General features: G+C 37.4%; 1 protein-coding gene across 1 annotated transcript; it reads right to left on the reverse strand.

Annotated features, from left to right (window-relative positions):
- Positions 1 to 22,351: 22,351 nt before the first annotated feature.
- LOC113048606 (uncharacterized) lies at positions 22,352 to 24,947 on the reverse strand. The gene is made up of 6 exons (XM_026210474.1): positions 24,519 to 24,947; positions 24,182 to 24,244; positions 23,565 to 23,720; positions 23,252 to 23,314; positions 23,051 to 23,125; positions 22,352 to 22,962 (listed from the first exon to the last, which is right to left on the reverse strand). Exons 1-6 carry the CDS (start codon positions 24,675 to 24,677, stop codon positions 22,864 to 22,866), a joined length of 615 nt encoding a protein of 204 aa, XP_026066259.1. The 5' UTR covers positions 24,678 to 24,947; the 3' UTR covers positions 22,352 to 22,863.
- Positions 24,948 to 26,892: the final 1,945 nt, after the last annotated feature.

Consider the following 26,892-nt stretch of genomic DNA (forward strand, 5'->3'; position numbering starts at 1 on the left):
ATACATTAACACTGTCATCTCCATTACAAATTTTAAGAGAGTTGTCATGATAGAACTATAATTATTATATACAGAATACTGTGATCTTCACACTCTGTGTTATACTTATCCGCACTGATATACTGGCTTTTTCATGGCTTTGCATTGCAGTCAATTAAAAGGTTGGAGGAAGGGGGAGGTTTCTGCGATCGACCATCTCGTAAGAAGATGAAAGGTTTTTAAATGTGTGACTGAGCACTTTCCAGCATTACGGGAAGCCGATCAAATCTTTTATGGTTATTGTAGAGATGTGCTGTATCAGCTGGCTGAAGATGATGTTCAAGCAGTTTAGCTTCATATCTGCCTTCTAATGCAAACTTCAAATAGTATATTGTTGTACATTGTATGTTGTTGAACAGTATCATTGTATAGATGTACTGTTTCTCGGTCGCCATATTTGTGGCAGAGGTCAATGCACTTTGTCAATATCTTTATGTAGGTATACCATTTAACCTGTTTAGCCACATGAGATAAAGAGTTTCTTTCTCTCCTACATTAAGATAATCTTGACCTCAGCTTATGTGTTCACAGCAAGTAGCCATTGGAGAGAGAGGAAAGGAAGAGAGGGAAGGAAAGGTATTATGGAGGTGATAAGATGCTTAATGCTTCTGACTTTCTCAGTTATCTGAAATGAAGGTAAAAAGTATTGATGGACATAATGATATTAAACCTGCTGTATTTGCTTTGAAGAAATAAGTAGGCTCCTTTGTGCCTCACTTGTTAATGAAGGATCCTGCCGGACAGAATATAAGTTTGTTAAAATTCTGAGTTTTTCTGACAGATTCAGTTTTATGTAATGGTGTGATGACTTTGGTGTCTTCTTAAAGGCACAATATGTAAGATTTGTTTTATTAAAATATCCAAAAACCACTAGAACAGTGTTATATATTTTGCTGACTTGTGTACATTATCCCAAATGTTTCGAAGAACGTTTAAATCCAGAGAAATAAGCAATTTTAACTAATGACATGGACCGTGTCCATAGTGTAATTGTGTTGCCTGCTGACGTCATAACCCCTCGATTTCCGTTTTTTTTTCTTTATGTTTTTATTAGAAAACATGGAAACACCAAAGACTAATTAATATGTTATGCGTTTAATTAGACATGTGACGACCGCACAGAGTAGCATTATAACAGAACTTTGAAATGTATCTAGAATAAAACAGCGCTGCTTTACCCCACATATTCAAGACTGGATGAAGTGGAAGCAGCCGACTGTGGCCTAATAAAAGCTCCGCTGTTTTCCGGCTTTTTAGCCTCACCCTGCTTCATTTTAGTACATTATTAAATCATTAGCTCATCCATGGACATGATTTCTGCCAGAGTCCCATCAGATTACATTAGCTGTGGGGATGAAGATGACAACTCCCATGATTCCACAGTCATCCACGGCATCTTCAAACTATGTCTTTGTTTGTTTTGAATATGAGCACTCTAGTGGCGAAAACTTTCATATTGTGCCTTTGGTAGTGCACATTTATTGTTAAAAAGCAACAGGTTAGAATAGGGGTCACCAAACTCAGTCCTGGAGGGCCAGTGTCCTGCAGAGTTTAGCTCCAACCCTAATCAAACACACCTTAGCTAGCTAATCAAGATCTTACTAGGTATACTTGAAACTTCCGGGCAAGTGTGTTGAGGCAAGTTGGAGCTAAACTCTTCAGGACACTGACCCTCCAGGAAAGAGTTTGGTGACCCCTAGGTTAGAGGATAAATTCCTAATGCAATCGACACTAATTAATGTAGGCAGGTGAAAAGTCTCAGGCCGTCATCAGCTTACCATTGGCTTGTAAGGCTTCTAGGAAGCAGTAAAAGCAGGAGACACCAGGCCACAAAGTAGCTCAGCCTGGTGTGACTATGTGTTCCCTTTATGAATTTAAATCTGTTTTGTATGTGAAAGTGTTGTGCGATATTCTTAACAGGCCTGGCCAACTTGGTGGAAGCTGTGAGCGAGGTTTGGATTCCTCACCCACAGGCATCACAGGACTCACATTCTTCTACAGTCGGCCTGCCAATGTGATTGTTTCTGAACCTCTCAGTCACAGTGGACTTGAAATCAAATTAGTGTTTACCTGTTCTTCAGAGACAAACAGCAAGCAGCTGTTTCTGTACAAAGGTCCTGCACTGCATGACCCTTTTATATTTAGCCTCGGCCCTTCTAACTGTGTGCCATTTTGATGTACACTAGGTCCCTAGCAAGTTTATAGTCTTGGTGTTGTGGTTAATGGGACACTGGGCTTTAATTCAGGTTTAAATGTCAAGAAATATTACGTTTATCTAAAAAAATCATTGCTATAGTCAGTTATTCTCCTTCCGCCCACTGCCAGTTTAACCCATTGTTTTTCAGACCCTCTTGTTTGCACTTGGCAGAAAACACAGCATATTTCATTGTATGCATCGTCAAGTGCACTCATTCCTGTTGGTGTCATCAATCCAGCAGCCTGCGTGTGCATCAAGTCTGAGGAGGAGGGGCCTCTCCAATATTTTGAATTTGGACTGCAATACCTTGTTCAACCACTCAGTGTCAATTCTAAATACAACAATATTGCCAATATCCACACATCTGACAGCTTTACCTGTTGTAGTTCGTTAAAGTTGTGAACGAAAAAGATGCTGTTTTTCTACACTTTCACTTCTTACGTCTCCATTATTTTTATTTCTTGCACGCTGCACAACTGAGCTGTGTTTATCAGGTGTGTGTCACTGAGATGAGGACTGTTTGAAACTCTTTTTTCACTTAAATGTTGATGCGCATTATCTCAGTTTAATACACAAACATAAAAGATGTGATTGTAAAACAATCAGAAAAAAAGGCATTACATGCAAATTTTTAAGTGATAACATGCAGGTATTCAAGGGCAGGCTCTAAGATGGTTTAGATCCTACCTGTCCGATCGCTACCATTTTGTTTACTTAAATGGGGAGTCATCTCATTTATCATCAGTAAAATATGGAGTGCCACAAGGATCCGTCCTAGGTCCCCTTCTATTTTCAATATATATGTTGCCCCTTGGTAATATTATTAGAAAATACGGAATTAGCTTCCACTGTTATGCTGATGATACTCAGCTATATATCTCAACGAGACCAGATGAAACTTCCCAATTATCTAAGCTAACAGAGTGTGTTAAAAATGTAAAAGATTGGATGACACACAATTTTCTCCAATTAAATTCGGATAAGACGGATATACTAATTATTGGACCAAAAAACACTACACAGAATCTTGTAGATTAAAATCTGCAACTAGACGGATGTACTGTTACTTCCTCTACAGTCAGAAATCTGGGTGTTATATTAGACAGCAATTTGTCTTTTGAAAATCATATTTCCAATGTTACAAAAACTGCATTCTTCCATCTTAGAAACATTGCCAAGCTACGAAACATGTTATCTGTTTCTGATGCAGAAAAGCTAGTTCATGCATTCATGACCTCTAGACTGGACTATTGTAATGCACTTTTAGGTGGTTGTCCTGCTTCTTCAATAAACAAGCTACAGGTAGTCCAAAATGCAGCAGCTAGAGTCCTTATGAGGTCAAGAAAATATGATCATATTACCCCAATTTTACAGTCTCTGCACTGGCTACCTATTAAGTTCCGTATCAGTTACAAATTATCATTACTTACCTATAAGGCCCTAAATGGTTTAGCTCCAGCGTACCTAACTAGCCTTCTACCACGTTACAACCCATCACGCACCCTAAGGTCACAAAACGCTGGACTTTTGGTCGTTCCTAGGATAGCAAAGTCCACTAAAGGAGGTAGAGCTTTCTCACATTTGGCTCCCAAACTCTGGAATAGCCTTCCTGATAATGTTCGGGGTTCAGACACACTCTCTTTGTTTAAATCTAGATTAAAAACACATCTCTTTCGCCAAGCATTCGAATAATGTATCTTTTTAATTGTGAGTGTAGTTGCATCTGTTCAAAGTTGCATTTTTATTCATTAGCTTGGGTTAAACTAATTTTACTTTGTTGGATCAGCAGCTATGCTAATGATGTCTGTATTTTGTTTCTATGTTTCGCCACGGGATTTACATCCCGTGGTAACTAGGATTTAAACAAGCTCCAGTCTGGATCCAGATCACCTGAGAAGAGATGATGCTGACCCTCAGAGGACCCCAGATGATGCTAACCTTGAATCAACAAACAGAACTAACAATTATTGCTAAATGTGTGACTGAATCATATAATAACTTAATAATATTGATAGTTCATCGTCTAGCTGACTACGTCTTGTATTATTATTATTATTTTTTCTAAAATCCTGTCAAATGTGCACAAACTACTAGCTACTACTAAATATTGTAGAAACATAATTTTCTGTAAAGTTGCTTTGTAACGATTTATTTTGTAAAAAGCGCTATACAAATAAACTTGAATTGAATTGAATTGAATTGAACATGCTAATACATAGGCCTAGTCACCAGTGGTGACCTCTGCAAAAACTTTACTCGCAATTTAATATTTATGGTCACAAATGCAACCATTTTAGTCACAGTTTGGAGCCCTGGCAACTCAGCTTCCCATAGAGCCCAACATTAAGGGAACAGTGGATGCTGTTTGTTTCTGTTGTGCAAGTGTGTTTGTTTGTCCGTTTTTGTTCCAGTTTTATTTATGTCGATGTCAGCTTCCAGACAATCGCTTTGCAAAAGCTTCATGTGCTTATGAATTTTTAGCTCCACCCACGGCACGCCTCCAGGAGCTCGGCTGTTTTTGGAGAGAAGCAGTACAGACATACATGTCTTTTATAAAATCTGATTAATCTAAAGAATCTTCAGAGATATGATAGGTGCAATACTATTCTTACTCTATAAATACTTGAGATTAAAATAAGATGTGTATGTCCCCTTTAAAATAAGACAATTTATTGTTGTTGTATCAGCCATTACATTAAAAATAAGGACAAAGCCACAAATCCAACCTTGCTTGAGGATCTCATCCAGTAAACTGCACACGTGTGGAAGCGGTTTTGTTAGAGTTGCATGGCAGAGGGCCTTCTTTTCACGCCAGTTCCACTCTCTTGTTCATTCATAATGGATAAACTGAAAACAGCAGTGCTGCCAGCTTGACTCAAACAACAGGTAGACAAAATGGAAAACTATTCATTTTGGCTGTGTATTTGTGTGAATGGTTGAAGCCTGGCGAGTACGCCAATGGTTCGTCTGTGCTGCAGTTGACAACACTTGTTCTCATTATTCCCTTTTTCACCCTGCCTGATTTGTCATCTTCTCCTGTCTTTTTTTTTTAGATTTGTCTTGTTTGTCTCTCTTAGTGTCATTCGGTCCTGTTCTTGTTTATTTCGGTCTTGCTTATTTCTTCTCTATATCAATCTCCATTTGCACCTGCCTACGGTATCTCTCTCCCTCTGCCTGGACAGCCTCAGCTCCCAAAGCATCCTTTTCTGTTGGCTCAATTCCCAGTTGTTCTGAGCTGCTAATAGTGCACTCTCCCCAAAACGATTTGGCCTTTTCAGTGCAACAGAGTTCCATGTCGACTCTGGAAAATCTGTTAATTGTCATGTTACTGCCACTATTATCAGGACTATTTGTCTCTTCGGTGAATCACAAATCAAAATCACGTTTCACTGCTTTATTATACTTGCAGTACTTTTTCATATACTTCTTTTAATATCATAGCTATTAAAGCAGTAGTTTCATGGCAGCGTTATTCCCTAGGTCAGAAATAAATAGAAATATCTATAATGTGTGCATGCTGTCTCGTGTGAGTATCTATCAAGTCTGTTTCCATAATGGCATATTACAGAATATTTTTCACACACTCATAAGATCCACATCTTTTACATACTTTTATCAGTGTTTTTTTATAGTATTGTGTTGCTGTTCTCTCTCTCACTATGCTCACAGGTTCTAAAAAGTATACTAAAAAGTGTAGACGGCTTGCTACCAGGAGGCTGACTAGGCCCAAATCTCAGTGTTAATTAACAGCTTTTGAAATAGCCTCGAGTCCTTGGGCTTGGCTATCGCTGTCTATATAGGGGAGTGAACTTTATGATACATTTGCACATGGCATGTACTATGGAGCTTCAGGTTCAAGTTTCTTCTGCCAGTAGCCCGTGGGTCCTATTTAGGCCATTGGCAGAGTATGAAATTTGAATTTCGTCATCCATAAATCTTCATTCTGGCCACAGCAGGAGCAGGTTATTCATGCAACTGGTTCCCTCATTGTTGTTTATCTTTGGCCGGGTCCCTAAGGGAGCAACAGTGGGCTGGAGAGGGATGAGCCCTCATAACGGGCAGCTGTCAAACAGAGAGGAAAGCTTTTCCTGTCGTACCATTAGCTTGCCAAGAAAGGTCCTCTCTGTGAGCTGAGGTGACATAGACATCCCAGACTGCCAAGTCCTGAGCCATTGCCACAAACACAAACAAATCTATCTTCATTAAGTGCTGCAGAAAACTACCTTGCTCTAGTAACTTCAAATCTCTTTAGTTTTTTGTTTGTTTGTTTTGTTATTTTGCTATTATTGATGGAACAGTATAGGCATTAAAATAGTGGAGAGTGGTATCATGATATGGACCTGTTTACCAATGAGCTAACGACTCCACACTGACCACAATTCGGATAGATAATGCTTCTTTACTTGTTGAGCTGCTGTTAATTTCCAGTTGTATGAATTCAAAAGCAAGCCGTCAGATTTGCATCACTGTAGCTCAAGATACCTGCAGTTTTCTATTATGAAATGCATTTCTGTGACTGCTAATAGATCAGGACACTTAAGCCCCGTGAGGATGCACATGTCAAGTGCACCCAGAGAGGCACACATACTTTTGACCCAAACAATATATGTCTTTCATTGCTGCTTGTATTTAGCGGGTATGGGTATTATTGGCATCATTTTACTAGCACGTCTTTCTCTGGAGAAATGTGACTCCATTACAGAATTAGAACCAGGGCAGTAAATTGTATGTTTGTGTCAAAGCGTATACGGCCAAGAATGAAGAGTGTCATACTAACACCAAAAGGTCACATAGATTGGTGCATAGTATCTATGTGTGAAAGGTCAAAGGGCATTTGATTTGTCAGATCAACAGAACATACGCCATCTGTGAAGTGTATTCAAACGTAATCATCTCCATATCTGAATCACTTGCCTTGGCATATTCATAATGTCCAACTGACATCAACCTAGAGTGAATAAAGTGTTTTTTTAATTGATCTTTTCAGTGAATCAGTTCACAAAACAATATGAATGACTTGTTCAGAAATTAAACTCTTCCAGTTCTCACTGACTCAATGATTAGTTCAGAGTGGTTAACAGCTCACAAAATAATGATTATTTTATCACTATTCTCCTGTGGATATGTGGGTGAGTAAATAATTATATAGTAAACTTGAAATGGAAAGCTCATCTACATCTAAAATATACAACACTAACCCCATACAAAGCAAGCCATTTCTCTATATCAAAACAACGTTCAGTTACACAGATTGCTAACTCTGGTGTACTGATTTGATAGTATTGGATTAAATAAGCAAGTCTGTGTCTAAATGAAAAAAGGTGCCCTTTCATTCATTTCATTGTCGTTCTGTCATGTCCTCCTCCTCTGCGATTTTTAGCTGTGTAATTGCAGAATCAAAGTGAGGCATTGCGTATTGAGCTAATCTGATTAGCTGGCCTCTAAGCAGGAACAGGATGAAGAGAGGATTCCAGGATACTTTGGAAATTATGCGTCATGGAAACATACATCATTTGGAATATTTAAAAATATATATAAATAGGCAGGATATTGTGTAAGACATAAATGTGAAATAATGATGCCTACATTGTACCTATATACATTGTATGAATATATATATATATATATATATATATATATATATATATATATATATATATATATATATATATATATATATATATATATATATATATGTATAAATATATATGTCATTTAAAATAGATGTTGTAGGTTTTATATACTTTATGCTGCAAACATGTTTTAGCACAGTTTATCAATTACTGTTCTCTGTTGAGACTACAGGGTAAGATTGTGAAGTGAGTTGGCCTGTTGATATCATTGCAGTTCCTGTCCAGTGTACATTTCAACAGAGAAACGGAAACGATGACCTAACAATTTTGTACATGTCTGGTTGTTGAAAATCATGCCCAGGGCCGTTTGAGAGATCTGAATTCTTTGGTACTGTATGCCATGGGATTGTCATTCCTGTTTCTTATACCTGTTTGTCATAGATTTAAAAACTGATGGCTTAGTTTTCTGGGCTCTCCAGGTTTCTTGTCCTTCTTTTCTTGTTATCATCATTCTTTTGATAGTTTTGCATGTCATCCATGTAACATCTGTCTTGGATCAGCTTACAAGTCCTGTCTAGGAGAATAAATTTGTTGGGGTGGACGTAAGGGGATAAGAAGGGATCGCCTTACTGCTCTTTAGTGTGGAAGTTATTGCTTGCTCAACTTGCCATTTGTCAAATCGCTAAGAGGCAACCAGGAGCAAATTAATTGTTATCACTTATACTTTATGTTGTGGCAAAGAATGTAACCTATATTATAAAACTGTGCGATTGACCAAGTGCTATAATTTCTCCTGAGTTCCCTGTCAAGGGTCTTAAACATTTTTAAACAAAGGGTCCCCCTTTTTGTCTTTGAGGTTGGACAGTTAAAATTTACTGACAGTCAGTCTGTGCGTGAACTTTGCTCCTGCATGTAATTAAGCACATCTCTTTGACACTGTACTATCCAGACAGATTAAGAGGACTGCAGGGAAATATTTAGGACTATTTAACTGTCAGACATGTAATAGTTACTGACCCCATCCAGGTTTATAACTGCTTGCCCTCAAACATGAATTGCTTTCATTAGCATATTTAGCATTCACTTATTGTAAATGTTGGCTTATGTGTATTTGTCATAAAGATGAACATGATGGTCTGAAAATGTCTGCCTATGAATGCCTAGATCTTGTGTATGGCACATCTAAAACTTCAGTTATATTTAATTCTTATATACATTGAGATAAGCTTATCTCAGTTTCCATATCATGCCTGACTCTTGCTAGAACATGTATTACATGCATCATTTTGCACGTTATGTTAACCATCAACTAACACCAGTCCTCTCAAATAAACGATGGCCTATATTTGGATAAGCAGACACCATGCTGACCTTGGGTGTCTCTTTGTTTGCCATGAGTGAAGATCAGTGTATGCGAAGAACACGTCTCAAGAGATGGATGTCATGGTATGCACAGGTATAGCTATATAATCTTAGAAATTAACAGTGATGAAGTAAAATGTTGCTTAATGCTCTATATGAATAGCATTACACCAGGCAAAACCCCTGCAGTTCCTTTCTAATTCACTGTAAAGCATTCTTGCTCTACAGCTTAGGGAGGTGAGTAGTCAACATCAATGCAGGTGAAATAGCCTTTGAAGGCAATATCTGCAATGACCTCGCCCCACATAGGTCACTTTTGCACACTAAGAACTCTGCTGTCAATCCTTGACATGGCATCAGGTTTCAACACAGGGATTACTAGAAAAAGATCTGTCCTCCCAGGATAGCACAGCAAGCTTATATTTAGCCTGGCTTGATGCATAGCCAGAATAAAGCCAAGTCTGCTGGCCACTGACCGCCCCTTGGCCCCCTGATGCTCCCAGTGAGAGCTCTGCGGTCACACCAAGTGAGGGCCACTCAATAAAGTGTTTAAAAAGCAGTGAGCTCCCAGTACACTGATTTTTCGATTTTGGTCCTGTAATCTTATATATAAGACTTTGTTCTTGTCATTGTACATGTTAGTATCTTTTGCATTGTGCAGCCCATTAGCCATTGCTGATCTAGCAGAATGTCCAAAGAGAGTGTGATCATTTCTGCATGCAAATCGTTCATTTTTGGAGAGACAAAATAGCTCTTTAACTTTATTGCAATAATTCTAATAGGTTTGAGCATTTTACAGTTTTTTTTTTTTTGAATGGCTTGAATTTCATATTTATGCTCTTTTTCCAATAGGTATGTGTCAAGGTTCTTTTACAGTATTATAGTAGCTGCCATAACCATTTTAGTCTACGTTTTTGTATTATACTTAATCAATTCATATTTAATTTCTTGTGTTCTCTTGACCCAGACATATAGGTGGCACAATTATTTAACGGGCACATTTGTGTCCCCTCTCTCACCATACTTGTTTTCCTCTGCTTTTTTCCATTGAACATTCTTAGCTTGCAAGTACTCTCCATGACATATAAACAACTTTAAGTTTACCCTCTTGTAAACCAGTTGAGCCAGCATTTGAACCTACAGTCATGCTTTGAGCCTTATCACTTTGAGTCTGTCATGTTTGCATGTGACAGGATGGACCCCTACAGCTGGTGATTCATGGCAGTTTTCCTGTGCATTTTACTTGAACATCTTATCTTTTAGTTAATAAAAAGCTTCATTTATACATTTAAGCTTTAACATAAAAAGCGTGCATATGTTGGATTGAATGTTTTTTCTTTTTATTCCAAAATGCTCTGTTTTCACACATTTCAGACATGGAAGACATTAGAAAGAATTACTAAGAAATTCATACAAGTATGTAAAGGCTAAGGAAAAAAGTCACATGGAAATTACAGTATTAAGATGACAACAGATCTTCTGAACTAAAGAGAAATAAGAAGGAGCTACTCTGTAAATATTGCATTGACGAAAGGTCAGTCTCTAACAAAATGACAGTGCTTTAAAGAAAACCAAAGACTAAGAATATCAGAGCCCTTCATTAGGTAGTGAGATCAAGGTCAGTCTGTACACTCTGTACATCTTAATTTGGTCCGTGGCTGCCTCATGTCTATGTCTGTGAAAAGGGTTCAACAGGTTCACCCAACTGACCAGGGGCAGGACATTCACCCATTCAGTGGAACAGTAATATGATACTACTGATCTGTCTGAGGGATTTGAGCATAACGCAGAATCCCAACAAAGCAAATCCCATCTTTGCAAAGTCGCACAGGTGTCACTGTTCCCAAGTGACTGTTACCAGTCAGGGATGAGTGATTTTTTATTTATTTATTTTCAAAAGGGTTGGATCCCTTGTGCTTGCAGGAATCAATAAGCACATCTTTAGAGCAGGGCTATTTCTGACTGCACAATGGGGCCTGGCTACATTCCTTGCTTCACACACTCTGTCCACTCTTTCATTGTATGAACAAAAAAAGTTCATACATTCCAAAAGTTTTTATGCTCCACAGACAAAATTGTTGTACAAAGGTCTGGAATAAAATGAGGGTGAATAAATGTTACAAAATGTAAATAAATTTGGCCACAAATTAAATTCACTCATGCTCATGTAAAAACATTTTAAATAGGCTTTATCCTCAGCTGATTGTTGATATTTCTGAGGTTTCATGCTAACTCCTGTCATATGCTCATAAGTCTACATCACAATGCGGGTGGTCAGTCTGGACCACCACACAAAATGGGCCTTGGTCTGATGTGAGAGCACCTGTGACCTAGATTTGGTAGGTTGATTAAGTGAGAGCTCTTAAATTTATGTGGCCCAATTGGCTGCATAAAATATTGTCCCCTGCTGGCAAATGTTTGCCCTCTGGCCTCATGAGCATGTGTAAGGGATATCTCTTTATTTTTATAACTATATTCTTTGACTGATAATTTCTGAATGGAAAATGCTGAGTTCTGCTGTGATTTGTGTCTTAAGCCTTTCATGTGCTATGCTCATTATTTGTTCCTATCCAAATACACTAAGGAATGTTGGCACCAGTCCATGTTTATGACTCTGGAGTAATAAACAGGATGACTTTTATGAATTTGCAATTAATATAGAAATACGGTATTCCAGGACCCTGATTTGTTTTATTTTTCGGACTTTACATTGCTAGTGACTACCATTCCTGCACACATGGACCATGAACTTCAAACTGGCCGCTTGCTATTGTTAGTAGCCTTGTGAAACTTAGCCCCCTTTTAACATTTTTCACACATCTGTCAGTAGGAAGATTCCATGACACTGGTCCTCTAAATATAAAGCCGGTTCCCAGTTCCTTCTCGGGAATGGCCATGTTTCCATCAAAGGCTGGCCTCTGGTGCACGACTGGAACAGATGCAGCTTCTACTCGCTCTCCATTACACAAGCTCTTTTGGGGTCTTGGTGTGTCCCTATAGGTTTACAATCATCTATCGGCACTTGTTTGGACAGTCAGCTCACTTGAACATAACAAAATAAATCCCAGTTGCAGACCAGTATATATGAGACGGTGTTGCACCCATTTACTTTATTCACCTGATCATGCAAACACTCATTGTGGCCTTCTCATTCCCTTGTGGGTTGTACTTATATATTTCAATGATTCATTAAATGCAAAGGGTGTGATATTTGTACTAAAGCAACCCTATTATCTTTTTCCAGCTGAGCAATCTGTGACTCAGTGGATTTGATTTATTTGTAAAATTGAAACATCGGCTACAAGAACATTTAAAAGTATTGTGATTATTTTTTACATTTAATAGTTTATTAAATAAAGGATTGTCATATGGTTCCAACTAAAGATGGCTACATGAATTGTATAGTTGTATATTTTTTATTACAGCCCAGTCAGAAGTAGTTTGGTATCTTTATCTATATACAGTAATATACTGTATTTCAGTTAAACTATCAGGTAGTCTTGAGTGAACAAGCTTTGTCTTTACACAACGGTTACTTCTCTCTGGTTTCAAGAAGGCCCCTCTGAGGGGGTGTAGCTTATTATTTTCCTAAAAAAAGACATTTAGTCATGTTTTTATGAATATCAATGTCGTTTCTATCTCTTCCAACGGTAAACTGAGGACACTGGAACCAATGACCCATTTAACCTGCAATCTAGCAGGAATATAGTAACAGCTTTGTCCACCTTTAACCGACTTTTATTTCTTAGTTTTCCTGCTGCACTTACTGGCTTCATACACATTTCTAGGTGACATTCAACTTTTGGCAATATAACCCTTCAAAAAGCATCCGATCATAAGTATATCTTACAAAATATGCATAATATTTTAATGACATGTCTTTCTTATTCATGTTATGCTTAGAATAAGTTTTTCCTCTTCGGTATTCCGAAAAGATGTATTATGATATAACTAACGCTTTGGAATACAATATGTCTGACCATTTAATGTCAGATATTAAGGTTAAGTTATAAATGCAATTAAAGGATTCGCTAAGTGGTGCAAATGTCTCACTAGCCCCAGTGGTGACTGAAGGGTAAAGGTCCAAATGAGCTCGACAGAGTGATTTGCATGAGTTGTACAAAGCTGTCATATATGTGGCCAAAGACTAGTTTAGAATTTCATACTTGACTATCTTGTATCATTCTCAGGATGGAAAAGATACCCAGAGGAATGCATTTGAAACAGATGATCCCTCTCGGAATAGAGTAAAAGTCAAGGTGCAGTTTCAAAACAAGAGTGCTTTTGAGAACTGACCGAATCAGCATACAGGGCATAGCCTATGACACCGAGCATCATCTGGTTTCATCACAGAACATTTTATCCTCCCGCTATCCCATTCAGGATGGAGCTCTAGCAATGCCAAACAACAAACTGATCTGAGCTGATTTAGTAATGGATCCTATTCAGCCTGTGGTTAAAGCTAAGCTTGGGAAACCACAGTCCCCGTCACTGACAGCCTGTGAACCACACGTCTGGGTAAAGAGCGTCTTTCCATGGGATGGTATTTCCGCATGTCGTTTTGAAGGCAAGGTCGTCAGTGGTCCTCACATGGTTGCGGTTGCAGAGGCTCAGCTTTTGGCTTCAGGCAAATGGAGGGTATCTCATGGAGGGTATACCCCAGCTTAGCCCATGGTCCTACCCCTTTTCTTTCTTGACTCCAGATCCAATGATTGAACGGGTTGGCAGATGCCAGAGCCTTGGAGTGGAACTGTCAATCAATAAACTGACTTTGCCTCTGCCAAATCTCATTAAGGCTCATGTTCTGTATTCATCTACATGGCAGACAGAGCTGTGGCGCCTCATATCCTGCATGCCCTCTTTCCTAGGCACATGTTAGATGTCATTTGACCGTTTAGTCCATGTAAACATGTCAAAATCTAGTGGCACACTAGTTGAAAACTCCTTAAACTAAGAAACATAATATCCATTTGTTTTAGTTGCAAAGGTCATACTTTTAACCATCAGAGAACATTAGCAGATCATTCTCAAAATCTGGGAAGCAATATAATTGGTACTGATGTATTAAGTCCGAGGTAAAAAATATATATATGAAAAATATATATATGTTTGTATATATAGGCCTATAATTTCTAAAGTCTTTCAGTCTGTCTTTGTTAATGGGAGTATAGATTTAAACAGGTTAATTCTTCAGACCATTTTTTTACTTTAAACTTGTGAAATTAAGATGTGTACAGACTGACCTTGATCTTACTGGCTAATAAAGGGCTCTGATATTCTTGGTCTTTGGTTTTGTTTTAAAACAATGACCATTCATTAAATATGTTTGCCTGCAGATTATTTGCAAGAGCAAAGAACTAACAATACTAAAGTCATGGGTTTGAACTTGAAAGCATTTTAAGTCATATAGAAAAAGTGGTCTGCAAAATGAATAGATGTTGATGTGCATATGGAGATTTGAAATTGAAGGTAACAGAAAAGTATATCGCCAGTGACCTGTATTTTACTGTAGATAAATATAATGCCACCCATCTCCCTCTCAAATATTAATCTGTTTTAGAAAGCACCTGCATGAGCCATGTTCTCTCTTAGCCTTAACCCTAACGTACACACCCACATACACATTCATACATACTGTATATACTTCCTCTCCCATGCTGTGAGGCACTGTTTGAAGTCTCCATTGCTGACATCTAGTGATCAGCATGAAGAAGAACAGAAGCCCTGTCTGAGTAAATCTTCTATGTGTTTTCTTTTCTATGTGTTGCCTACTATTGACTAGATTTTATTGCATGCACAATAAAAATTAATCATGGGTCTTATCATTTTCATTTTACTAAAATTAAGGCAATAATTAAAATTGAAGTATTCGCTGGTGAATGCTAGTTACTTTTTAGCCCCGCCCACAGGACACCTCCAGGAGATTGACTGTTTTTAGAGAGAAGTGTAAAGCTGTATCTGCCTTTTGTTAATCTGATAAAACTAAAGAATCTTCTGAGATATGAAGGACGCAATACTACTCAAGGTACTGAAGATTAACTTGACATTGGCAGAAACTGTGTGAGTGTTATGTCCCCTTTAAGGGCTCCCTAAATTGAGATAAGTTTTCACTGATGAGTTAAATTGCCGGTTTCTGCCTGTTTCTTAGCATTCACATTGCAGTCAGCAAGAGGAACTGGAATAAGTTACTTGATAGTCAGAGTCCAATCTTGCACAGAGCAATAACTATAGTGACAGTACCAGATGAAATGCATAGTTTAACTGCAGAAAAGCACACTATGCTGCTCTACTGAGATTATGATCTTAGCAGATCATTTTAAGTAAGTATATGTTAAATTGATGAATATTTCAGCATTATTAACACTATTAACTACGAAGATAGAGCCAAGTTAACCTGTTCCAGATGGTTGTGTCCACACTAAAGCACCTTCTTTTGTGAACACTGTTTAAGAACCAGACAGTTTCTACAAGCTAGGACTAGATCTTCAGCCAAGGTGAGACTGTAAAGCTCTACAAAGAAAGTCCTCCTGTCCTGTAGGCAGATGACAGATTAATAACTGTAACAGATCACAGGCCTCACTTGTTGCTGAGGTATTGTTTACATTTGTGTCAACAGAAACATTTAGAAAAAAAACTCACTGATAAACATAGCAATAGTAATGTGGTGTAAATACAGTAGTTCTATCATGACAAATCTCAGAAGATTTTAGTATGGTTCTGGATATGTCAAAGTTGCTGTTATTGCTGTTTTTGTAGATTATTGCTACGAAGCAAGTAGCCTACAGGAACTTGCCATTGCCAATACACATGCCGATACGGTGCTGTGAGTATTTAAGACTTTTTGCTACTGCACAAGACAAGTGCATTTATAGTAACCTGTAGCATATCAGTACATGTTGACCTGAGGAAGATGGAGGGTCTCAGAGGACTCTGAAAGCACCCTGCAAACTGCTCTTGTGAATACTAACCAGCCATTTAAATGTAAAGCAGCAAGTTCACTGGATGTATGCGACATCAGCCTGTGCAAAGTAGTTTAATGATGTGAATATCATCAGTTTGAGTTAAGGACCCATCAGCCTGCGCCATCTAGAGCTTCATGCCAGATCTTGGCATTTATCAGTTATATTTCCTGCGTTTGATGGTTCATGAGACTTCCTAAGCAGAACACAGAAATTCACACAAAGAAAAACACAAGAAATAAATATTTTGCGGTGTTCTACCTGTCCGGGTTTGCTGTCGTTCTTGGCTGATTGGGTATGTAGGTTTAAAATGAAAGAAACTTACATCAGTATGTCCTGGCATTTGACACTCTGTGATGTTCAGGGATATTAAGCCACCAACAATTCACTGCTGGTCAATGTGTTTTTACATTTGCTTTATTTTGATGTCTGTGGCGCTCCCTCACTTTGCGCTCCTTCTCATTTTTTTTAAAAGTCCAAAGAACTCACAGATCTCTTTTTTTTTTTCAAAACAAGCTTCCATTAAGGAGGGTTTCATATGCCAGCAAAATATTAATTATGCATATTATGAACTTATTTATTAATACATATTTATGATGATATATGTCTTTTAAAATATGTATTTAATAGATATACTATATCTCTACAATTAGGGTACAATGTGATTTTTTTTCCACATTTTATTTTATTTTCCATTTAACCACTAGATGTCACTAAAAGTCCCCACAGCACTTTCCCAATCTCTTACCTTGTGTAGTTCCATAAAGTAAACATCAGAGACAATTTGAGGAAACTCTTCCTACTTCATTCTGTCAGAAACGTTCATAAAATCTTGCTGCCTTATTCCTGGCACCAAGGACCTGTAATAAAAGAAAATGTGGCAAAATCAGTTATATAAACCAGTAGTCTGACAGACTTAATGCAAAATAAAGAATACAGTTTACCAATAGGCCTCTTCATAAAGGGCGCGAACTTTCGATATGAAATAATGAGAGATAAAAGACGTCTTCTGCGTATACTGGCCCGAAGCACATTTAAAAACTGTCAGTTGTAAAATTTAAAATTACTCCAAGATTACCAATATGTATACTATTATTGCAATATTAAGTATTCACCGTTGAGTCTCTGCTGCAAAGCTAACGTTACCACTCCAGTATCCCGCTAAACTGAAATTTGAAAAATGTTACGATATTACGACTTTCTAATTATATGACTAAATTCAAAAAATTTGCCATGGCTTTCAGCTTTTTATGTACTGAAATAAAGTGGATTGACAACCGATACAACTGAGTTCCGTTGTATTTATATTTGAGATTTGTTATTTTAATTTCTTATAAATAATAATATATATTACCTATGCCCCGTTGGTTATGGTTGTTTGCCACGAGGTTCTCCACGAGATGGAGCTATATCACCGTGTCTTTGTGCAGGAGTAGGCCTATTTTGCAATTAATTAAATTTATTTGCCAATAATTACGCCCCCCCCCCAACCCCAATACGTTATAATTATTTTGCCCCACAACTTAGAAGTTAAGTGAAAGGTTCAAACTACATTTCAAAGGCTACATTTTCATTACATTCATGTAGCACAGGCTATTAATAACGTGAATGCTATTTCTTGTCAGTGGTCCAGTCATTACTGAGGTGAAAAGTGTTTTTGGAAATACCCTCAGCCCCTCCCCAGCTCAGTATCCTTTTTTCAACTAAACCATGGCCTAGTGACACCAAAGTCTTGCTATAAGGCACATTTGTACACATTGTGAATCTTTTTATAAACCTCACGGTGGACTAGACCAAAAAAAAAAAAGCGTGTGCCTTCAAAGAATACTCACATTCATACGCAATAATTCTGAATAATATTTTCCACCCCTGATGTTTGCTGTAGGTGGTGTTCAAGGGTGATGGCATTGTTGCTCCCACAGATATTTCTCTGCATTGAAATGCAAGTTTTGAATTTGGAAATTGTGACTGGCACAGTTTTAAACCCCTTGTCATTTGAGTTATTTCTTTTAACGTTAGAAAGGCTTTTATTTTCTTTAAATCAATAATTCTGTAATTTATCTGAAAGAATCCCTTATCCTAGTTTCTTATATTGCATGTTGTTTAAAATGTATAGTTTATATAGCTTTGTATATTGTGAATAGCGCAGTTCAATTATATATTTGTAGGCCATTCATACTCATGATTCATGAGGCAACATGTGAGAGAGCGCATGCATGTGTGAGAGGGTGGGTGGAGCCTGACTCATCCGTATTTTCCAATCACCTTTTCTTAATTAGACCTACTCACCTATGGAACAGAAATGATTTTTGGATTATCCCACTCAGATTAGGGACAGTCCTTCACCACCAGTGTGTTATTTCACTCGTTGAATGGACAAATGGCACTCATTCTCTATTTTACTGTGCTCACGCCACTCACTAACTTTATAAGAAATCCGTCAAACATTAGACTGCCTAAATATGCATTTTGTCAGTGTTTCTTTTTGTTGGTCGTCACTCCTACATGTTTACAACCACGCAGTGTGCAGAGCAGTTAAACATGCACAGGAAATGTGACACGTTCTGAAATGACAGTTCATGGAAACTAAATTGCTTCTGCCCTTTTCTATATGCAAATTAACTGCTGCAGGGGCTAAACTATAGGTTGAATTTATGCTAACTAATGTACAGACATCTACAAGGGAGCACAATGTATCCAGAGAGTAGGCTGTTAACATATTAGCTAAATGTAGGATTGAAGCATGGCCTATAATCATTTGTAATACCGCTAACTGATGTGAGATGTTTCATAGTTTGATGTTGCTTCCCACGACAACACATTTTAAACAGCCTAGCAACCATCCAGAACACTTTAGAAATTGCTTAGTGACACCGAAATCTCAATGAATTTACATTGCCTGTATCACAAGAATATCTGGCAATAGTTTGCGGTTCAGTGCTCCAGCTATTAAGCCTGACACATATCTCTACTGTCTTGTGAATTTGTCTCAGAGAGGATGTTTCGGCTCCTTTACGTCTATTTTGGTTTCTGATCGTTATCTCCAAACCACTTTGTTATTTGTTTCCGATATAACTCTTGTAAATTTGTGCAAGTTGACGGCAGTCCAGTATTATTGAATGAAGGGTGTTTGAGTATTAAAATTTTACATGAAAGGTGTACGTCTATTGGGAGAAGGGAATTGTGAAAGGTACACCCTCACCTTGGGTCCACTAGGGGTAATAACAGGTCTGTATCGGTGAATAGTGTCAGTCAAGTAAAGTTGTGTTGTGATTTGTGTTTTATTCATTGCGGTTTTGCACATGACCTTTAAGAACACAGTCGCTGGTCACATGTAGAAGCTTGTCTTGTTATTTGATATAAGATAATGGGAACAGATTTTCTTCTTAGCATGTTTCCCCAAGGGTGTCCATTCCTATTTTCCCAGAGTCCTATGTATTCCAGATTTATATGGCACGTAAGAACACATGATTATGTTCTAATCACTCAAAGATTCAATTATGTAGAGTTGGGGTACTTGGACTTGGACGCAGAAATCCAGAAGTACAGACGAATTTACATCATGTGTAATATAAAATATGAAACAATAAGTAACATGCAATGAAGATAAAAAGACATTAATAAACTTCTGCCACTCAAACTCAATAGACTCAAGATTCGAAAAGGTGGACTCGGACCCACCACTGTTATGTTCTTGGATAACAATCTACGTCTCTAACTTTTCAAATGATTTCATTACAGTCCTCCACAAAGTCTGCCTTGAACATCAAGTAAATTAATAAAGCGGTCTCTATCTTTGTTGTTAAGTTGAACCTATTGTATGTGCCATATAAATCTGGTGAACATAAGACTTTGGGAACATAGGACCCTTTTTCATGTGCTATACAGATTGAGTGTTTCTTATGTGCTATATAAATGTGTGGGATAGAGGACTCTAGAAACATAGGCATGCTCCATCTTCAATGCACACATAGCATGAGGGCCTTATTTTCAGGAAGCCCATGTATTGTATGAAAGTGGAACCTTTAGATATCCTCAGCCTACACTATGCGTCAGTCCCCGAACATTCTCCCCGAAACTTTAAGCTGCGATATATTTCAATGACAGGTGGGTGAACTCAGATTTCGGAGGGTAATGCGGTGAGGAGAACGAGCATGAACTTCAAAGGTTCATGGTCTAGTTACTCCAATCGTGACTTTTTTCCGACCTAACCCATTCTCTCTTATCTTTCACAGATCATTACTGTATATACTGTTGTCATTTCCTTTTAATGTACATTTTAGATTCTCTATATAGATAATTGTGGTATTGTTGTACACAATTGTTAGACATCGTCTAGAAGGTCAAGACCTCTGAGGTTAAAGTTTATGTGACATACCCAATATTTTTCACTAGAACTTTCTTTAGCAAAAGTAATTAGATATTAAAGCATACCGACTTCTTTGAAAGTGCGAAGTAATTGGCTATTTAACCGGGACTTTTTTTTTATTTTGCCAAATGATTTGTAGTTCTTTTTCCTTCACAGCATTGCTGATTCCACATACGTTTTACTTCTCACTTGTTCAAGGAAGAAGCCTCAAAAAGCTGATGTCATTAACGTTTGGTGTAGAGATGTTCACACTGTGCATTTTGGATGCAAAGCAAGACCCAAGTGAAAACGAAAGTGCTGACAAACACCCACTCACATACACACATATAAACAGATATACTTTTATTTTCAATTTGAACGTCTAATGACAGATAACTTGCTGACAGTAGAGAGCTCTTGTATTCAAAGGGTTAATGATCAAGCCATGTGGGAGAGGTAATTAGCATGAAATCACAGGAACTGCAACAGGGGAAAGGATGATCCAGCAACGCAATCATGTTTTATTTCATTTCTTTTAATATGTCAATTTACAAAAGCCAACAAGAGACTTTTCCCTGCAAAAAGTACCTGTATTGATTCTCATTAAATTCTTCAGGCTGTCAGTGTGCATCTTCCTCCAGGCCTCTACCTCAGTTCTTTCTCTCTGTGTCACTGTATGTGTTTGACACCACCCTTCAGTAGAAGGCTGGGTCTGTGGTCAACTTTGCTCTGCTTATCGTAAGCTGTCGCAGCCACTTACCAGAAGTGATGGTAGACTGGGGGTTTCTCAGTGACATCACTTCATGCGACGAGGCAGAGCTGTTGCACTCATGCATGAAGCAGAAAGCGGATGACATGTGTTTAATCATCTTTTGAGTACTAGAAGATGATCAAAGTTTCATAGTTCATTCATTCATTATCTTCTTTCTTTTCTTTACATGCACGAATTTCATCAACCCGCCACAGTTTCCGCCGTGGGCTCTGCTATTTCTTGTGTATCTCTGGCAGTTTTTTTTTTTTTGCATGATTCAAATGAGATATGATGAAGATCTGAAGCTTTCACTGTTGTTTTGATGCTCAGCAGCTATGATATCCTGCTTGGTCATGGTGTGTATTTGAAGTTTCACTTTTCAATTCAATCATTTTTAAATGTCTTTACAAATAATTAAATTAAAAATGCAACATGGTGAAGCAAATGATTCAAGGAACTTAATTAACATGAACATGCACATCATTACGATGTGCCTCAAAAAAGGAACAAACAAAATTACAAAAGGCAAAAGAAAATATGCCACTTAAGTGTAAATTTTTCAAAATAAAATTTTATACATAATCAGAACGCTAAATAAATAAGCGTTCTATTTTTGTGGTTTGTTAGGATAGGACAATATTTGGCCGAGATACAACTATTTGAAAATCTGGAATCTGAGGGTGAAAATAGTTTTTTCAAAGTTGTGAAAAATTAAGTCCTTAGCAATGCACATTACTGATTAAAAAAAATATCCCAGCAACTTAAGACTGGTTTTGTGGTCCAGGGTCACATATGGTAAATATGCATGATCTCATCATCTCTAAGCAGTAGCCTGTTGTGTATCACATGCATTGTTTGCTTTTAACACACATGAGTTTTATGCATGCCTGCATCTCACTCATATAACGAGGCGAACGGCAGTACTGGGGGCCTTACAGCAGAGTTAAGTAGTTAATGTAGCTGTTAATGTAGAGTTGTGTAGTTAAATATATAATAGGGATGGATATAAATAAACATATACAGAGGGGTAGAAAAAGGCACACCCACAAACACAAAAATGATGAATACAAAATTATATTAACTGTTTAAATATATTTAGGTTTATTAGCAGAACCAATGTTTTCCAATCACTTGAGAATTTCCCAAAGAAATTACCAATAATATCTCACAATGCTGTGTAGAGCACTCAAATTGAATCTGTTCTGGACACTTAAGCAAACATACAGAGCCAGATATAAAATGTTTTACTGAGCAGACAATTTATGCAATAAAAAAGAAAAAAATCTAAGAAAAACATGTATTTTGTGTTTTCATTGACAAAATTATCTATATCTTGTCTATTTTCTCAACTGCGTTTACTGCAGTACACTCAATCTTTCACCGAAAGTAGGTAAGCAATATGCATATACTGTTTAAATACTCATTACATAAAAAGCAAAAAGACATTTGCACTAAATAATTAACAATCTAAAATACCTTATTAGAAACAAATGATCTGGAAATTAAGTTTGGTCTCATTTATAAGAGATAGCTTGGTATTCTGCCCTGCTTAAACTGACACATCTTAAAGTGATCAGACAGAGATGTGACATAACACATTGCTGGCCAGAATTCATAAAACATCATGCTTCTCTTTAGTCATTCGTATTTTTCCGGAAGCCTTTTCCCTGCATGTAGAGATGGAGGGTTTTCAGCTCGTCCATGACCTTCTCCTGGATATGCACATCGCTGACCTGTAAGACCAATGAAGATGAAGAGTTAATAAGAAACATACAGAAACCGGATTTATCCGTTTTTCAATAGTTCGAAACCCATTCTTACCCTCTCACTGGCAGACTTCAGTTTTTGGAGCTGTAAAACCGCAAGCTGATTTGGGTTCATTTTTTTCTCCAAAATCTAGATAAAAGTACATGTATTTTTGAAGATAGTTCAAAACATTTTAGTTTTAGTTGCTTCTGAGTAATAGTTTATATTATATATTCATATTTAATGTATACTGCAAATAAGTACAAGAATATTTACCACTGGAGAGGAAGTTGTGGTTATGTCAGACATCCTATATAGCTTTTTACATCTATCTTTTTTCTGAAACAAAGAATTGGTAGTAAAGAAATTAGTCAGTCTGAGGAAACAACCTACGCTTAAGTAATGGCCTTTAGTTTAAAAACTAAATATTTAAGTAAAAATGTTGCTATATTGTTAACAAACCAGGTAGCACACTGCTAAAAAGACCAGGATGATCTGGTTTTGGTTAGTGCTTGTCTAGTTAAACCTAGACATGATGATGTAACATGACAAGTTTATGATATTTGTTCTGAAAATGGAATGCGCTGACCTTATAAACACAGTTTCTGAGCTGTTCCATAATGTGTACAAGCTCAATGTGGTGGTTTATTTCTCCATTTTCTTGTACATAGGTCCCATTCGTCTTATCGAGAACATCTTGAAATAGGTCAATGATTTTCTGCAGGACGCAGCTGTGAAGATTTTTCTGATGGATGAAAATGATACAGTTCAGTTCAGAATACACTCGCGAAACCCGATGCCACCAGAAATGTAGATGGCATGATAGTATGACAACAAAAACTTTCCAGAGGTGCATCTTGATCATATTTCTGTACTGTTAAGACATGTGTACATGCACATGGCTTTAGTAGTAAAATCATTTTCTGAGAGTGAAGTCTGAAATATGTAACACACGACACAGAAATCAGTTTTTTATAGGTGTATTAAGATTGTTGCTAAAATTCATAGGGGCCAAGTCAATATTTTTATGGGTTGGGCTCCTTTTATGGGTTGGCCCCATGCCCAATTAGCTGGTTTTATCATATCGGACCTCATTGAGCCCTGCCTCATAACAGGACCCCCAATAAAATTAAATTTGCCAACGAATAACATATGATATGTGATAATGCGATAGCTCATAATATGAATTCAGACAAAGCATCTTACCTTTTTCCGAATTTTGTCAAAGGAGTTGTGCCTCAGGAGTATCTTCTCACCATCCTCAGGTGTCTGAGAGGATCATTCAAATGGTCACCAATTGAAATATTCAAAGTCTCCAAGGCATTTTCCAAAAACCTTACTAGTAAACTGATTCTGCACATGAACACCTGACTTTTAGTTCTAGTTGCAGCCCTTTGTTGTAGCACATTAGATTATTCCCACAGGCATATCACCCTCATTTTGTACGGATTAGTTTTATAATAAATGCATGCAGTTATTTGCATGTGAATAATGGGCCTTTTTAGTTCTAGCACTAAGCTGATAGTAGGATCAGAATACTCACCACATCTTTGCTGACATGCTTGGCTGACTTAGCCATCATGCTCAGGTCAAAACAGGGATCCTCGATGACACACTTGCCATCTCGGAGTACCGCCGTGCATTCGTGCATGGGAATGCCGGAAATCAGGATCAGAAAATAATACAGCAAAGCACTGGCCATATTCAGCTGCAAAGTGACTAAATGAATGTACGTGAATCCAGGTCCAGCTGATGCACCTGCCTAATTCCGTTCTTCCGTTTGCCTTCGCTCTGCTCCTCACCTTTGTATTTATTCTAGTTTCCTGGTGACGTCAGCAGAAGTCCCTTCTCTTTGATTCTGACTTTCCAGTTGAGATCAAGACAGGTGATGATGTCAGACTCCTGAAGCGTAATAAAATCCACGTTGGCTAGTGTATCCAGTGGGGATTGTGTCTTGGCTCAGATTGACACTGCAGAAGGCAAAGTTTTCTGGCTGCTTCATGCTACTCAAAGGAGCTTAAATTAAAAAAAAAAGTCACCACAAAATTGCATTTCAACTCTATAATGAGGTCATGACATTTATGCGACTCGAGGATGTCCCAGATTCTAAATATCTACGCAAACCACAGTCTTGGACAAGGAAAGTTAATTAAGGACAACATAAGGCATAATGAATTACTAAAGACAGTAAGAAGGCATGAAATGTTGTATTTGCATAATAATGACTCTAAAGCAAGACGGATTGGTCAAATGGAAACTTGTTTTAACCCGATAAGGGTCAATAATGGAAACTGAGGGGATTTGAAATCTAGGCCACTTTGCAATCTTATCTTATCTCATCTGATCTCATCTCATCTCATTCTTTTTTTTTTTTTTTTTTAGGTCAGTAGCGTCAAATCTATATTACTTTGTCACGTTATAACTTTAAGGCCTTTTATTTAACCAGGAGTGGATTTTATTTAAAGAGATGTACACTCTTTATTCTCCTTATTCAGTTAAATCTGGCAGAAACTCTTTTCTTTATTATGCCTTAATTTGCTTTTATATAGTATAATGCCTTTTATGATTCGATTCGATTATCAATATAATGCTTTACCCTTGCTCCAAACCTGCTTTCAACATATGAAATTCATCATTCATGTTTTACAGAACTTATAGTGATCATAATAATAATCACGAACCATTTCAATGTTTGTTGGATGTCATAACAATTTAAGACTTCCCTCAGTAATGCCATTTCACAACTAGTTTTGCCAGTTTTGTATCAAAAGTTAGTGTACTATCATATAGTGTTATTAAAATGCTTTAGATTTAGTATGAGATATGATTTATAAAAATGCAATGAAAAATCAAGGCACAAATCACTTTTTTTACACAAATTTTTATTGTAAATAAGTTCAATTTAAGTGTCTTAGCAAGACAAAGACGAGGGGATTTTATAAAACAAATGTTAAAAAATAAAAACATCACCAGCGACATTTCCACCGCATATTCTATTGAGTGGAAATGATAAGGATGTTTCAGAAAAATGCCAACAATTCTACAATGATGCACATGTTAGTGGACAAACTGAACTATTATTCTTCTCTTTAAGTCAAATGTCCTCATTTTAATCAGCAAATTCCATCTAAACCTTTGATTATGTGTCTGTTGACCCTTCCACGTACATTTCCAAACAGCAACACACTTTAAGATGTGCACCTGTGCAATCCCCAGACCCAAGGAATTTCCAGCTTCTGCTGTCGTGTGCTCAGCATTAAATGAAAAGAGACAAATGGGGAATAGGGTTGGGGAGGGGTAAGGGGGGATTTCCAGAGTCATAATGCTTTTTTCTTATCCACACTTCATCAGCCCTTTACACTGCTTCTTTGAAATGAATGTCAGTGTAAACAGGAAGCAGTTTGAGCTGCTTAAAAATGAAAGAAATCTCACCTATATGTTGGGCCATATAAAAAGCCTACATATATTATAATACAAGGCTCCCTAACTTTAGTAACATCCCATCGACCATGATTTGCTACTTGCTAGTCAGATGCAAACGGTATTATAGGGCGGGACGTTCTCATTCTAGCATTTGATTGGACAAAACTGCAGGATAACTCATTGGTATTGCTTTGGGGTAAATGTGTATATCATTTCTATCACATTACCCTGCAGCCATTAAACTGATATTCAGAAGCAAGTGTTGCACATGTTTGCTTGCATGGTGCTAAAAGGTGTTACATAGCATCTTCACAGTGCTATACAGCGACAGACTTTCTATAATTTCTGTGCAACATTTAATTTCTATGCAGCATGCCATAAAGGTAGGTTTCTAGGTTTATGTTTACACCCAGTCTACAGTGGACGCATCAGGTCAAAAGCACATAAAAATCAATTATTCTTTGGGACACCGGTAGCAGTAAATGAAAGTTAGG

The sequence above is a fragment of the Carassius auratus genome, chromosome 29 (assembly GCF_003368295.1).
Source record: "Carassius auratus strain Wakin chromosome 29, ASM336829v1, whole genome shotgun sequence".
Classification (NCBI taxonomy): domain Eukaryota; kingdom Metazoa; phylum Chordata; class Actinopteri; order Cypriniformes; family Cyprinidae; genus Carassius; species Carassius auratus.

Bases quoted from the DNA above. Each gene is read 5' to 3' on its own strand.
- LOC113048606 (XM_026210474.1), bottom strand. From the start codon at position 24,677: ATGGCCAGTGCTTTGCTGTATTATTTTCTGATCCTGATTTCCGGCATT. The intron at 24,245-24,518 runs GTGAGTATTCTG...TGATCCTCTCAG, and splicing joins AGCATGTCAGCAAAGATGTG to ACACCTGAGGATGGTGAGAA. The intron at 22,963-23,050 runs GTAAGAATGGGT...TTGGTCTTACAG, and splicing joins TGAAGTCTGCCAGTGAGAGG to GTCAGCGATGTGCATATCCA.